Below are 14272 nucleotides of genomic sequence, written 5' to 3'. Positions count from 1 at the left end.
GGCACGGATCCGTGGATAGAGATATGGACCTTGTTCGACTGGCTGGATGGCTGATTTGGTGCGAGAGGAAAACACTGTTGGTTGGTTGGCTGCTTGGCTGGCTAGCTGATTTAGCGTGAGAGGAAGATATTGTTGTGCTGGCTGAATCTCCCAGTCGAACAAAACGGGCTGGGCACGCACGCGGTGCCGTGCCTGCCCGACAGCGACAACCGATAGGGGGCGGGCGGCGCGAGCGCGGTGGGACGAGATGGCGTGACATGACGGCGCGCCGCGCTTGCCTTCTCCGAGGCCGGTGTGCCGCGCGCTGGTGGTGCTGGTGGAGCACACAGATATTGCGCGCTCACTGGAGCGGGGCTTTCGTTGAAGGGCCTGCGTCCCGGTCGCGGCACCCGGCTCCACCGAGTAGTAAACGGAGGTTCTAGGACAGCCACGAGGCCGCGACACGTACGCACCTCTCTGGATGAGCATCGCAGAGAGGCACGCTGTGGCCTGAGCTCGCGAAAGGGGAAACCGAATGCTACCGTCTTCTTGGGAGGCTTGGATGTGACGGCAACCAGAAGCAGAAGCAGAAACAGAAACTATGATTTGGTTGCGCACCACCAGCCTGAGTCCAGCCCTGGAACCACCATGCGAAGGCATCAATGGTGCAGTATGCCGCAAAGTAAAAGGGGAAAAAAAATACGGTGGCATGTTATCATTGGGATGCGGTGTCTAGAAGGAAAACTTTTGGTGAAGTGGCTGTCACGAGATAGATAAGTAGATTTGTGTTTGTCTCTTCGATGCGCCTGGATCCTGTTAATTGTTACCGGTCGATCATACGTGATGTTTAGTGTGTGGGGCATTTCTAGGCCATGAAATGAAAGTGATGGTTACAGGTTGGAAATGATGTAGTATAACTTAGGACTAGGATAGCTAAGATCTTCCCGTTTTTCATACAATCATACATGCTGAACTAGCAAAGTTTCTTGCTACTATTGCGTTGTGCAATCTAAACAGTCTGCACTGTTTAGCAAAGTCATTGCACTGTCCAAATTCACCATCGGTTGTCTCATGTCTGCCAGGCCTAAATTACAGTCCGCCAGGTATGGACCGTGCCGTGGTTCAGCCGAACAATATTATCCGGAGTCCAAACGGGTAACGTGGCAAAGAGTGGAACGCCCGCCACACGCTCCCCGAGCTCGGCGTCGCCCGGGCCAAATGGCGGCACCCTCCGCCCCCTTGCTCCGCTCCCACCCCCACCGCCGAGCGCTCTTCCCCTCATCGCAGCGCCACCGTTCCGCGGCAGCGGCCGCCTCCCTGCTTGGGTTCCCTCCCCGCAAACCGGCCTCCACCCGCAGGCTCCCTTACACCGCGGTGCGGTCCTCCTCCACCGCCTCACCCTCGGCACCGGTCGAAGAGGCGGCAGCGGCCCCGACCGGCGATGCGGAGGAGCAGGAACGGGTGGTGCTCCCCACCAACGAGTCCTCTGACCGCCTGCTGCGCATCCGGCACACAGTATTGTTTCTACCCATTCTCTCCCTCCGTTACAGTGCTTGAACTGGCATAATCGCACAGTTAATTTGGTCTCAATTTTCATCATAACCCAGCCAATCCGTTTCATGTACAGTTTGGTGTCTCATTAAAAGTAATGAATATGTAAGTGTCTTGCACAATTGCTGCTGTAGTGCGCCCATGTGATGGCCATGGCTGTCCAGAAGCTGTTCCCCAACTCCAAGGTGACCATAGGTCCCTGGATAGACAATGGATTCTACTATGACTTTGACATGGAGCCATTGACGGATAAGGACCTAAAGAAGATCAAGAAAGAGATGGTGAGCCTGCATTTCTAGCCCGAGCACGAGTGAATTGAACGGAAATGTCAAGTATTTGATATGTCACTGTGGACATCGGTGTGTTGATAGGATCGGATCATCCGACAAAATCTCCCATTGGTGAGGGAGGAGTTGTCTCGGGAAGAAGCTCAGAAGAGGATCGAAGCACTCAACGAGCCCTACAAGTTGGAGATTTTGGAGAGCATTAAGGAAGAGCCTATTACAATATATCACATTGGTTGGTGTGCTGCTGTTCAATTTGTGTTGAGGGCTAGTAACTCGTCTGATGCTTAATATCTGTAGTGATTGGTTTATTCTAACGTATATTTATATCATCTGCTGTGTCATGTAGGAGAAGAGTGGTGGGATCTCTGTGCCGGGCCTCATGTGGAGTCTACTGGAAAAATAGACAGAAAGGCTATTGAGCTTGAGTCTGTTGCTGGTGCTTACTGGAGAGGTGATGAGAAAAATCAAATGCTACAAAGAATATATGGGACTGCATGGGAGAATGAAGATCAATTGAAGGCTTACATCCACTTTAAGGAGGAGGCCAAGCGCCGAGATCACCGGCGACTGGGTCAGGACCTTGATCTGTTCTCTATACAGGTATAATCTTGCATCTGTCATTTCTGATAAAGCATATGATTGTAAATTATTACTGGTGATTCATTAGTGATGACAAGCCTCAATCCTTCCATCAACCTAGAGCGATATGAGATTTTATATATTTTGTTGCTCTTCAACCCTTAGATTTCTGACGGTTTCTGTGTAATGCATTGGATATATCTAAATAAAACGTGGCGAGCAAGATCTAGTCCAGAATATCAGAATGGCTCATTGATGCTTTTTTTTAACAACTTCATTGATCGCAGTTCCGCAATAGCCAACATGTATTAGTGTTTTGTTCATATCATTCACTATTATTTCCAATTCCAACACCATATTGTCCATGTCCTTGGTTTAACTTTACTACTCTATGACATAGGTATCCAGATTTAACTTATCAATATGGCTTGCATACTGTGCATAAATGGTACCTTTTTCTTAATAGCGATTCTTGCCTATGTATATTTTAATATTTACCAGGAAGATGCTGGTGGTGGTTTAGTATTTTGGCATCCGAAAGGCGCTATCATCAGACACATTTTAGAAGACTCATGGAAACAGATTCACTTGCAATATGGTTATGATCTGCTATACACTCCTCATGTTGCAAAGGCCGATCTTTGGAAAATCAGTGGACATATAGATTTCTATAAAGAGAATATGTACAATCAAATGGATGTTGAAGATGAGATGTATCAACTGCGGCCAATGAATTGTCCTTACCACATTTTGGTATACAAGAGAAAACTACATTCATACAGGGATTTTCCCATCAGAGTGGCAGAGCTAGGAACTGTCTATAGATATGAGCTATCTGGTAGTCTGCACGGGCTATTCCGTGTAAGAGGGTTTACACAGGTGTTTCCCTTCTTCTAGTTCCCTCATACAACCAATTTATTTCTGATGGAATCATAATCTTTTCATACTTTTAGCTATTTTTTTGTTGCAGTCAGTAGATAAAACGAACAATGGTAAAGGTGACCTTTTTTTTTTCCTTTTTGAATGATAAATGCTTTTTGAGTACCTTTGTGTATTTTTCTTCCCCATCCTCTATACTACATTTTGGGCATTTTTATTCTTTTTTGTGTGCTAAGATATTATATTAGATGCAACTAACCGTCCATAGAGTGACATATTTCTTTTTCTAGAAAAATATAGCACAGATTCAGGCACCCAAGTTCTTTCTGTTTCTTTTAAACATGCAATATCCTTAAGTTATGGAATATGGATACTCTACTCCATTACATTTTGCTAAGAACCATAACACTGGATGGGTGCTACTAGTTTTACTTTACCACTATGTTATAAGGTTCAAAACTGCTCTTGGTATTGTTTTTAATATGTTTGTTTATGTAGGATGATGCCCACATATTTTGTCTGGAGGACCAGATACAAGATGAAATCAGAGGTGTTCTTGATCTAACTGAGCAAATACTAGGACAATTTGGCTTTAGGTATTATGAGATAAATCTTTCAACCAGGCCAGAGAAATCTGTTGGCAGTGATGACATATGGGAAAAAGCAACGGTTGCTCTGAAGAACGCGTTAAATGATAAAGGTTGGGAATACAAAGTTGATGAAGGTGGAGGTGCTTTCTATGGTCCAAAAATTGATCTAAAAATTGAGGATGCTCTTGGAAGGAAATGGCAGTGTTCCACTGTGCAGGTAAGTTATATACTTTTTCTTTGCATAAAAGGTACCCAAATTATTCGAATGGAAAAACTAGGATACACTAACTCTCTATTTTCATATATGTTATAGGTTGATTTCAATTTGCCTGGACGGTTTGACATTACTTATGTCGATTCAAATAGTGAGAAAAAGCGACCTATCATGATTCATAGAGCTGTCCTTGGATCTTTGGAACGCTTCTTTGGTGTCCTGATTGAACACTACGCTGGTGATTTTCCACTTTGGCTTGCACCAACTCAAGCACGTATTCTACCTGTGACAGACAATGAGGTTTGATTCGTCTGCTTTGCATTACCATTTCCCTTCACCATATATTAAAATTGAAAGCATATGTTCAGTGATATTCTGGATTACATAAAACATGGAGTAAAAAGGCATCATGAACAACTCAGCACAAGATATCAGATCCATTCTTGGCTGATTTCATGTAGGAGCATATAAAAAATATTTAAAATCAGCACCCTTTTTTGTGTATTGTACAACCCCTCTTAGTATTATTTAGATCAGATGTTTTGCCTTTATTATTTATGAAATCACGACATCTTGGTCTCATACTTTCAGTTGCAATACTGTAATGAGGTGGCCTCAGAACTGAAATCAAGAGGGTTCCGTGTTGAAGTTTGTCATGGAGAGCGCCTACCGAAGCTAATAAGGAATGCCGAAACACAGAAGGTGCCACTCATGGCAGTTGTTGGTCCTAAAGAAGTTCAGGCCAGGACCCTAACTATTAGGTCCAGGCACAATGGGGAGATCGGTGTGATGCCTGTCGATGAATTCATCACCAAACTTCATCTTGCTGTCGCGAACAAATCTTCGTTATAAATCCTTTGATCCGCTAAGTTTCAGTCCATATTGTAGAGCATTAGATCCTCTGCACATATATCTGTTTCCTCATAGAAAATAGCAGCTGAGGTCTGCAGGCTACAGGAGCAGATCCAACCATTTTTATGCATAGTTGTCACCACAGGTTCACAGCATCTCTCCTACAAAAATCCAACATACTATACTCTGTAAATTTTGACTGAAAGGGATGCTTAGTTAACAAATCCAGGTCGTGAACATTGGCCACGCGTATCATTGCTTGGTCCGCTTCCATCCGATGACGGTGGTGCTATTTCCCATGCAATTCTTTTACAGCTCGGCCATCCTCGACTTCAAGGATTCCACTTCCACACTTCAAAGACCTACAGTATGTTTGGAATCAAAATTGTGAAAAAAATAACACGGCAGAGCAATGATGCTCTGAAGTATGCACCGTGCTTCAAAATGCATTTTTGATTTATGAAAAAAAAGTCCACTAATGTGTGGCCTTGTCCATTCTTAGCCTCTGGCATCATATCCCCAAGCACACATAAGTTGGTGATGATATCGATGTCCGAACCTTTCGATCTTTGTGAGTGCAGCTAGGGGAATATGTGGGTCAGCTACAGCATAAAAGCAAAGAGAACCTCTAAAGCTTGCATTAAGATAGCGTAAAGAAACCAAAAATCCATGCCACCAACCAATTAGACATATCTTGTAGCTGAAGGAGCTTGATTCAGGTATAAATATTGAGCTCATATCGTGCTCACCGCCAATCTTTTTCCTGTGAGAAGGAATGTGATTCTTCAAGTCAAGATCATTTCTAATAGGATTAGCATTAGCATTTTTGTCCATAGCGTATTGCAAACTTTTTGTCGTAGGCCGACGATCAAAGGGAAGTGAGCAGGGGGTAACAAGAAGGATGAAGATACTCACAAAAAAAAAAAGAATGATGAAGTGCTCAGTTAAAAAGGTAAGTGTTCAGTTGTTCAGAGTTCAGACATGTGAAACAATCAAACGTGTAATGACGGTGAATGTGATGATTACCCAAAAGAACTCTGCATGAAATAATTGAGCCAATAGGATCTTCGATTTGCCTGATTATAAAAAAAAACTTGACGGGGCGTGGTTTGACGGCCCCCAACCGTTTTTCATTAACAGGAAGTCGATTTGCTTGATTGAATGAACCAAATCCAAAAGCATGGACAGGTCCAGCGAAGGCCAGCAATTAAAGGCAAAGCTGCTCTCAGTGTGGCCAGATCTAGCCTATATATACGCTGCCACTACTGCAGTCAGCAACCACACACACAAGAACTCAAGTATCGCAGATTAGCTGTCTTCCAGTTGCAGACGTTTCAGCTCAGGAGCGAGTGTTCAGTCTGCAGAGCCAGGGGTTTACGCTCATCCATGGCTGCTGCGCGCAGCAGCCATCGGTTTCTCCACTCCATGCTCTCACTGCTCGTTGCGCTGGCCACGCTGGTGGCCGCCGCTCGGGCTCAGCTGTTGCCGACGTTCTACGGCTCGTCGTGCCCCGCCGCGCTCGTCACCATCAAGACCGCCGCGAGGGCGGCCGTGCTGCTGGACCGGCGCACGGCCGGGTCCCTGCTCCGGCTCCACTTCCACGACTGCTTCGTGCAGGCAAGTCCAGTTCTATGTTGATCGCAATGCTCGGCTCGGCATGCGCCATGTCGGTCCGGGTGTACAAATCTTTGTCAGCACGTCGCGTGACGAGGTGTGCGTGCCTGTCTGTATGTTCGCCAGGGTTGCGACGCGTCCGTTCTGCTCGACGACACGGGCAACTTCACCGGCGAGAAGGGCGCGGGCCCGAACGCGGGGTCGCTGAGGGGGTTCGGCGTCATCGACACCATCAAGGCCTTGCTGGAGGCGCTGTGCCCGCGCACCGTGTCGTGCGCCGACATCCTCGCCGTCGCCGCCCGTGACTCTGTCGTCGCGGTATGTTCAGCCGTCCCAATCATGCAACCTCCGAGAGAACTCCAGTGAACTGTGAACACGTTCGCTTGACAATGCTGTAACGTTGCGTGCGCAGCTTGGAGGGCCATCGTGGACGGTGCCGCTCGGCAGGAGGGACTCCACCACGGCGAGCCTCTCCACCGCCAACACCGACCTCCCCTCGCCGGCGTCCAGCCTGAGCACCCTGATCGCCGCATTCGCCAGGAAAGGCCTGAGCAGCACCGACATGGTCGCTCTGTCTGGTGCGTCCCTCACCGATCAATACATTGTCTCATCACCAAAGCGCATGAGCACGGAGCAGTCCTGGCATGGTCACCGACGCGACCATGCAACTAACAATTCCCCGTGCCTCCAAAAGCGATGGCAGTTTGGCACCCAGCACAGCGCACTGGTCACTGACACGCGAGCGTCACATTCTTGCAGGAGCCCACACGATGGGGCAGGCGCAGTGTCAGAACTACCGGGCCAGGATCTACAACGACACCGACATCGACGCCACCTTCGCGGCGTCGCTGAGGGCCGGCTGCCCGGCGACCGGCGGCGGGGGCGGGGGCGCGCCGCTCGACGCGTCCACGCCGAACGCGTTCGACAACGCGTACTATGGCAACTTGGTCGCGCAGCGGGGGCTGCTGCACTCCGACCAGGAGCTGTTCAACGGCGGCTCGACGGACGGCCTGGTCAGGAGCTACGCGGCCAGCCCGGCGCGGTTCAGTAGCGACTTCGCGGCGGCCATGGTGAGGATGGGCGGCATTGGCGTCCTGACAGGGAGCAGCGGGCAGATCCGGCGCAACTGCCGGAGAGTGAACTAGCTAGCTGAAAACGTTCGCAGAACACGGCATTTGCATCCGAGTATCATCAACTGCAAATTTTGGCTGGGGGTGTGCGTGCAGTTCTTTTTTAATTTTATTTTACCGTATGATAATTGAACTGCAAATTTCTGTGAAATTCTTTCCCTCCAAAGGGAGGGGGCATGGCTTGGCTTAGTGTGAAAAGGTGTGTATTTAGTTCAAAAAAAAAAAGAAACACAAAAGTTGCGGCAACAAATTGTGAGCTCATGGATTCGACAACTAATTCCTTTGATAAAATAAAACTAAGAAAAGGAAAAACAAATTAACTGCTGGGCCTAATGCACAATGGTGAAAGTAGATTCCTGCAATGAGGAATCAAATACTTCTTATGTACTCTGTTTAGTATATAAACTGTGTTACTCTTTTTAGAAATAAACTCAACATTTTTCTAATAAATAGAGAAGAAAATGATAAACAGATGAAAAAAAAGATTTGACAGCAGGCAACACCAAAAACTGGATCATGCTACCTGATCGATTTCCCTGGGCCCAGCTCAGTCAGAAGCCCATGACCATAAGCCATGAGGAAGGTCAAACAGCCGCCGCCGCCGCCGCGCCGCCGCCACACCAGCTCGTGTGAAACCCCAAACTCTGGCCCAGGTCCCACCATTGGCAGCCCTAAAGCCTAATAGTAATACCAGCGGCAGCGAGGAGGGCTGCCCAGGAAGGCAACCGGCGCGTCCGATCCCCTGCCCTGCCCTCCCCTCCTCCAGAGTCCCGAATCTATAGAGGGGAAGCGATCGAGCCGTTCGGGGAAGGGGAACTGACGACCAGCGAAGCAGCCACCTCAATTTCCACGACGCTTCGCTCTCTTTACGCAGCCCGCCGCCCTCGTCTCCCTCGCCCCCCAAACCACTCTACCTCTCCCCCCAAATTCCAATCCGCCACCAAACCCCACCTCACTCAAACCACCCGCGCGCCCCCATGGCCGCGGCCGCGTCCTCGGAGGAGGCCGTCAAGGTGAGTGACGGGGCCCGTCGTTCCTGTCGGATTTCGGATGCGCCTGCGCGCGGGGCTGATTCGGTATTGGGTTTTCGTGGTGTGCCGTGTTCGTGTCGGTGCGGCGATGCAGGCGGCGAAGGTGCTGATGGTCGGGGCGGGAGGAATCGGCTGCGAGCTGCTCAAGACGCTCGCGCTCTCCGGATTCAGCGACATACACATCGTAAGTAACCTGCTGCTCGCTTCCTCACTGTTTGTTGCTGCTCGACCCCGCGGGTCTAGGGTTGCTGTCTTGCTTGGCTCGAGCCAGGCTTTCGCGTTACATCTGTAGATGGCGGCGCAGCGGTTGGCTGGTGTGGTATCCGGCTGGTAGTGGGATCTGTAATAGGGATAGCGTTGACCCAGAACTGAGAAGTGGCCATGTACTGTTTAGTCCACAAACTGGCAATCTGCTGCACCACTGGAGCACGCAATCTGCTGGCAATCTACTTGCAGTTGTGCTTGCTGGGGCACTGTATTGCCTTTTAGGCCACTCCTTGGTAGAATTATGCTAAGGATCTTGCTCTTATCAAGCTGATCCTTTCCTGTCCTGGTGCTTATGTTTTTTAAGTTTGTTAAGGAAAGTTTCAGTTGTTACATTAACTCTGTTTTGGTCAATGTTTTTTATAAGCAGTTTATTTATGAATGGACTCATTCTAGTCCTTGTACAGGCAACTAAACTGCACGAATCAATGTGTTTAAAATGATCAACTGCCCACGAGTATTATTTGTGTGCAGCTGTCTAGGACTCTTGTTCTTGTTCTTTTCTTGGTCGAACAAAATTTGTTATACGACTTATAAAAAAACTAGTCTGCAGCCAAAAAAAACTATTATATTACTGCATTTGGCAAGTGATTCCGAACTTGTCCCCACCCCCTTCCAAAAAATGGCATCTATTATTTTTTTTGTCCCATTATATTATAGACCTTTCACATAAAACATAAACTTAGCCTTAATTAATTTTGCCATAACACAGGGAGATAAAATGAGTACTCATTCATTCTCCCGCATCTCTTCACTTTCCTCGTTTATCTGCCATCTATCTTTTGGCTCCTATTATGGATTTATCGCCCTCTTAACTATGACAGATTGGTAAGTATGCCTTTCTGAAGGTTATGTTCCTTTATTGCTGATGGAACTAATAAATGTGACTCTTTCCTCTCAGATGGTACACCCGAATAATTTTATCTTTCTCTGCAGATTGACCTGGACACAATTGAAGTTAGCAATCTGAATAGACAATTTTTGTTTCGGCAGAGTCATGTTGGGCAGTCAAAAGCCAAAGTAAGTTGCCTATATGATTAGTGTATAATAGTGTAATTTCTGTAATAGTTTTGTTGTCTTTGCCTGGTACTTATTCTTTTTCCTCATGCTTTTTATCCCATTGGTCTTGCCAGGTTGCTAGAGATGCTGTTTTGAAATTTAGGCCAAATATAAATATAACACCATACCATGCAAATGTGAAGGATTCTAAATTCAATGTTGAATTCTTCAAGCAATTTAATGTGGTTCTGAATGGTCTTGATAACTTGGATGCTAGACGCCATGTTAATCGCCTTTGCCTTGCTGCTGAAGTTCCTTTGGTTGAAAGTGGTACTACTGGTTTTTTGGGACAGGTGAGGAGGCCGAATGCTACAGTTAACTTGTGCTAGAACTTGCAGATTTGTTTCATATTATTTTAGTAATGTATGTGGTTTTAATTTGTACAAATGGCAACTTTTGATATCAACTATCAAGTATTCAAGTATCTTGTTACATCTGCCAGTACCACTTACTGTTATGGGTTCTAGTTATGTGTCCTTTTCTTTGTGCACAGCAGTTTAGAATTGTTACCATATAGCATGTTTTGTCCTTACAGAAACTCTGGATGACATCTCTTTTTTCAGTGACACTGCCATAATGTTTATTGCATGTGTTCACCTTTCTGCCTTAGTATACAAGTGTGAAGTTGCCGTTTGGTTATAAATAAAATAGAAGGAAAACATGAAGGATATAACATAAAAGAGAAGGATGTACCATTTAGTCATTGCATCTTAGTATACATATAATTCGTTTCCTGCTGTATTCTAAGTTTACTGAAGGTACTTTGGTAACACATTGGTTATTACATAAGTGTGCTTAACTGTGCCAAAGATATGTCACTGATGTTGACTAAATCAATACACCTTCCTTATTACTTGTCACCATTCATATATTGCAGGTTACTGTTCACGTCAAGGGTAAAACAGAATGCTATGAATGCCAGCCAAAACCTGTCCCAAAATCATATCCTGTCTGCACAATTACAAGCACACCATCAAAGGTTACTTACTTTTCTGCTCTGTTTTCTTATTTGTTTCTTTTGTTGGACTGTCCACTATGTTGTATGTCCTCTCTCTTTTTTTGTTTTCATATATTCATGCAAGACAATTTTCTAACATGTAGATTTTGTTAGTCAACATCTCATGGAATGCAGTTTTCAGTAACATTAATAAATATAGGAAGGAGTATTTATTGCATAGTTTGCAGATGTTAAAAATGCTCATTTCCCCATATTTATAGATATTTAAGTAAGTTCAATGGAAGCTGGAAAGAGAGTTCAATTGAATGGTTCTATTCGATTTAGTTGGACATGACTTGTCATGTTGCATGTCTCGGAATTGAAAAAAAATGATTTGTATGCGTGAAAAGGTGCATTACTCTTACAGGTGTCACATTTTTTTTTGTGATCTCTAATGTAACTAAATTTTAAATGTCAGCCTGGTGACTTTGATAAGACCTTTGTGCATTTACAGTTTGTGTATTGTACAATAAAATCTGATTGGTTCTCAATTTTAGCATTAATGAGATTTCATCTCCTTGCAGTTTGTGCACTGCATTGTTTGGGCGAAGGACCTGCTTTTTGCAAAGCTATTTGGTGACAAAAACCAGGATAATGATCTTAATGTGCGCTCAAATGATGATAGCAGTTCAAAAACTGATGTTTTTGAAAGGAATGTAGATGAAGATCTCCCGCAATATGCCCAGAGGATATATGATCATGTATTTGGCTACAACATCGAAACTGCCTTAGCTAATGAGGAAACTTGGAAAAATCGGAAAAAGCCATACCCAATATACATCAGAGATGCATTGCCAGAAGACGCTGTTCAGCGAAATGGTTCCTCTCGGGACCACAAGAATGAGGAGCACGAACCATCTGCTATGGTGTCCCTAGGCCTTAGAAATCCACAAGAGATATGGAGTCTTGCTGACAATTCAAGAGTATTCTTGGAGGCTTTGAAATTATTTTTTGAGAAAAGAGAGAAGGTCTGCATTCATTCTAGTCCAATGACATCTTAGAGTTTTTCTTTATAAATAAACTAGTTGAGATTTTTCTATTTTTTGTCTCAGGAAATAGGGAACCTTATTTTCGACAAGGATGACCAATTGGCTGTTGAGTTTGTTACTGCTGCAGCTAATATCAGAGCTTCCTCTTTTGGAATACCACCGCATAGCCTTTTTGAAGCTAAAGGTGTTGCTGGAAACATAGTCCATGCTGTGGCAACTACCAATGCCATAATAGCCGGTCTAATTGTCATTGAAGCAATTAAAGTGCTAAAGGGTGATTATCAGAACTATAGGTAAACTGCATTCCTAATCTGTCATGTTTTTTGCGTCAATAATTTCTACCTTAAATATTGCTGTTCATTCCAAAGTGCCTACCTTCTGTTTATGCTAGCTTCAGAAGAGTCTTATGTTGTGTAATTTCTAGACAATTGAACTCGCTTTCTTTCTCATTATAATGTTATTATTTGTTTCATTAGTTGCTTAATTGTTTTGGGGCTTGGGTAAAATAAAAGTATTGTAACTTGATGTTTTATGTTTTTACAGAATGACATATTGTCTTGAACATCCATCAAGGAAGATGCTCTTGATGCCTGTAGAACCTTTTGAACCTAATAAATCATGTTATGTCTGTTCTGAGGTATTTACGCCTTTCTAGTTTTGTTATTATCACATTTATCTGTTTCTTCATCACTGACATGAACAAAAACTGAATGCAACAGACCCCACTTGTTCTGGAGGTTAATACTAAGACAACAAAGCTCCGGGAAGTCATTGACAAAGTTATCAAAAGCAAACTTGGAATGAACCTTCCTTTAGTAATGGTTGGTGCCACACTTGTTTTTGAGGATGGTGAAGGTTTGGAGCCAGACGAGGCTGCAAATTATGCTTTAAACCTCGAAAAGGTACTGTTCAAGCCAAGTGATTGATATACCCTGTGGCATGTATTAATATAGTTTTCTTTCTTTTTCTTTTTTCTTTAGAAGTTTGCAACCCTTAGTTGTGTTCTTAATTTAGTTTTCTTTTTATTTGCAGCCTTTAGTTGTGTTTATGACCATTGTAATTGATACATTATTGCAGGTCTTGGTGGAACTTCCAGCTCCAGTTGTAAATGATACAAAGCTTACAGTCGAGGATTTCCAGCAGGAGCTTAAATGCAGCATCAACATCAAACACAGGTTCTTTTTTTTTGCCCTTTCTATTGACCAAGCATCCTATGATTTCCATTGGTACGATTTTTTTAAGACCTTGTTGGTTTCTCTGTGTATCCTGCACTCTTTTAAAGAAATTTGAGCTACATCTCTTATTATGTAACTTGTTGCCCCTATTTGACTAACTAATAAAGAAACCTTCTATGCTAGATATGCAACTGAGAGTTAACTACTTGATGGCAAAATTACTTTATATGCTTTATATACAAAATTGGAACTCTATGTTGTAATCTGTACATTTGCACGTGCACTTATATTCATTTATTTAATGTCCATTGCAGGGATGAGTTTGATGAGGAGAAAGAGCCTGATGGAATGGTTCTTGCTGGGTGGTCTGGTCCGGTGGATAAGCAAGTTACCAGTAATGGTGATAAAAGATCGGTTCCATCTTCATCCAGTGCAGATGACGTTGATAGTACTGCTGAGGTTTTGTCAGTGAAACCTGGAATGAAGCGCAAGCTGAATGAAATACTAGAGTCGCAGGAAAATTTTGATGCCCTCCAAAATAAGTCTGATGTTGGTTCCAGTAGCGCACAAGTCGTTGAAGATGATGACGATGACGATGACATTGTTATGCTGGATGAGGATCCGAAGCAAGGCAAGAAAAAGAGATTGCAATAGCAACTCCAGAGATAACAGCTTTTGACTCGCGACGTCATGGCTAACACATTATTTGATCATGACATCTTTTGTAACTTATCTATGCGGTTATGTGCTAGGCTGATGGTGTTGAGGTATCGGTAACAATGCCCGGATGCTTTTTTGGCCTTAGATACTGTCCTGTAGGATTGTAATTTGTAGTGTCACATGAGCAACTAATGCTCTTCTGACAGCGTGCTGCAAGATAGCAGTTATCTCACGAGCCTAAAGTTCCTTCGTTGGTGATGATTTTTGTCCAGTTAGGATGACCTGGTAAACCACTAAGGTTTCATTCTGAAACCGAAGTATATTCCCTGGATCTGGAAGTCCGTTTTAAGCCTGTAATCTTTTTAGCGCCAGTGAGGCAGTGACATGCGAGAATAAACTTTGGAGTGGCTCAGAAGCCATCT

General features: G+C 44.5%; 3 protein-coding genes across 3 annotated transcripts; all 3 read left to right on the top strand.

Moving 5' to 3' along the window:
* The first annotated feature begins 1145 nt into the window (after positions 1–1145).
* Positions 1146–5186, top strand: LOC120693022 (threonine--tRNA ligase, chloroplastic/mitochondrial 2-like). The gene is made up of 8 exons (XM_039976430.1): positions 1146–1494; positions 1665–1811; positions 1902–2049; positions 2164–2417; positions 2898–3275; positions 3774–4082; positions 4179–4379; positions 4671–5186. Exons 1-8 carry the CDS (start codon positions 1198–1200, stop codon positions 4929–4931), a joined length of 1995 nt encoding a protein of 664 aa, XP_039832364.1. The 5' UTR covers positions 1146–1197; the 3' UTR covers positions 4932–5186.
* Positions 5187–5513: 327 nt separating this feature from the next.
* Positions 5514–7852, top strand: LOC120693031 (peroxidase 70-like). Its single transcript, XM_039976438.1, has 5 exons — positions 5514–5883; positions 6072–6548; positions 6672–6863; positions 6958–7123; positions 7305–7852. The coding sequence occupies exons 2-5, from the start codon at positions 6093–6095 to the stop codon at positions 7688–7690; spliced, it is 1200 nt and encodes a 399-aa protein (XP_039832372.1). The 5' UTR covers positions 5514–5883; positions 6072–6092; the 3' UTR covers positions 7691–7852.
* A 538-nt stretch (positions 7853–8390) lies between these two features.
* Positions 8391–14207, top strand: LOC120693015 (SUMO-activating enzyme subunit 2-like). Its single transcript, XM_039976417.1, has 11 exons — positions 8391–8688; positions 8801–8890; positions 9907–9990; positions 10104–10322; positions 10907–11008; positions 11551–11994; positions 12079–12308; positions 12559–12652; positions 12735–12917; positions 13093–13190; positions 13505–14207. The coding sequence occupies exons 1-11, from the start codon at positions 8653–8655 to the stop codon at positions 13842–13844; spliced, it is 1920 nt and encodes a 639-aa protein (XP_039832351.1). The 5' UTR covers positions 8391–8652; the 3' UTR covers positions 13845–14207.
* The last annotated feature ends 65 nt before the right edge of the window (positions 14208–14272 follow it).

Source organism: Panicum virgatum, chromosome 2K, assembly GCF_016808335.1.
Source record: "Panicum virgatum strain AP13 chromosome 2K, P.virgatum_v5, whole genome shotgun sequence".
Classification (NCBI taxonomy): Eukaryota; Viridiplantae; Streptophyta; class Magnoliopsida; order Poales; family Poaceae; genus Panicum; species Panicum virgatum.
This window is presented reverse-complemented; position numbering and strand designations above follow the sequence as displayed.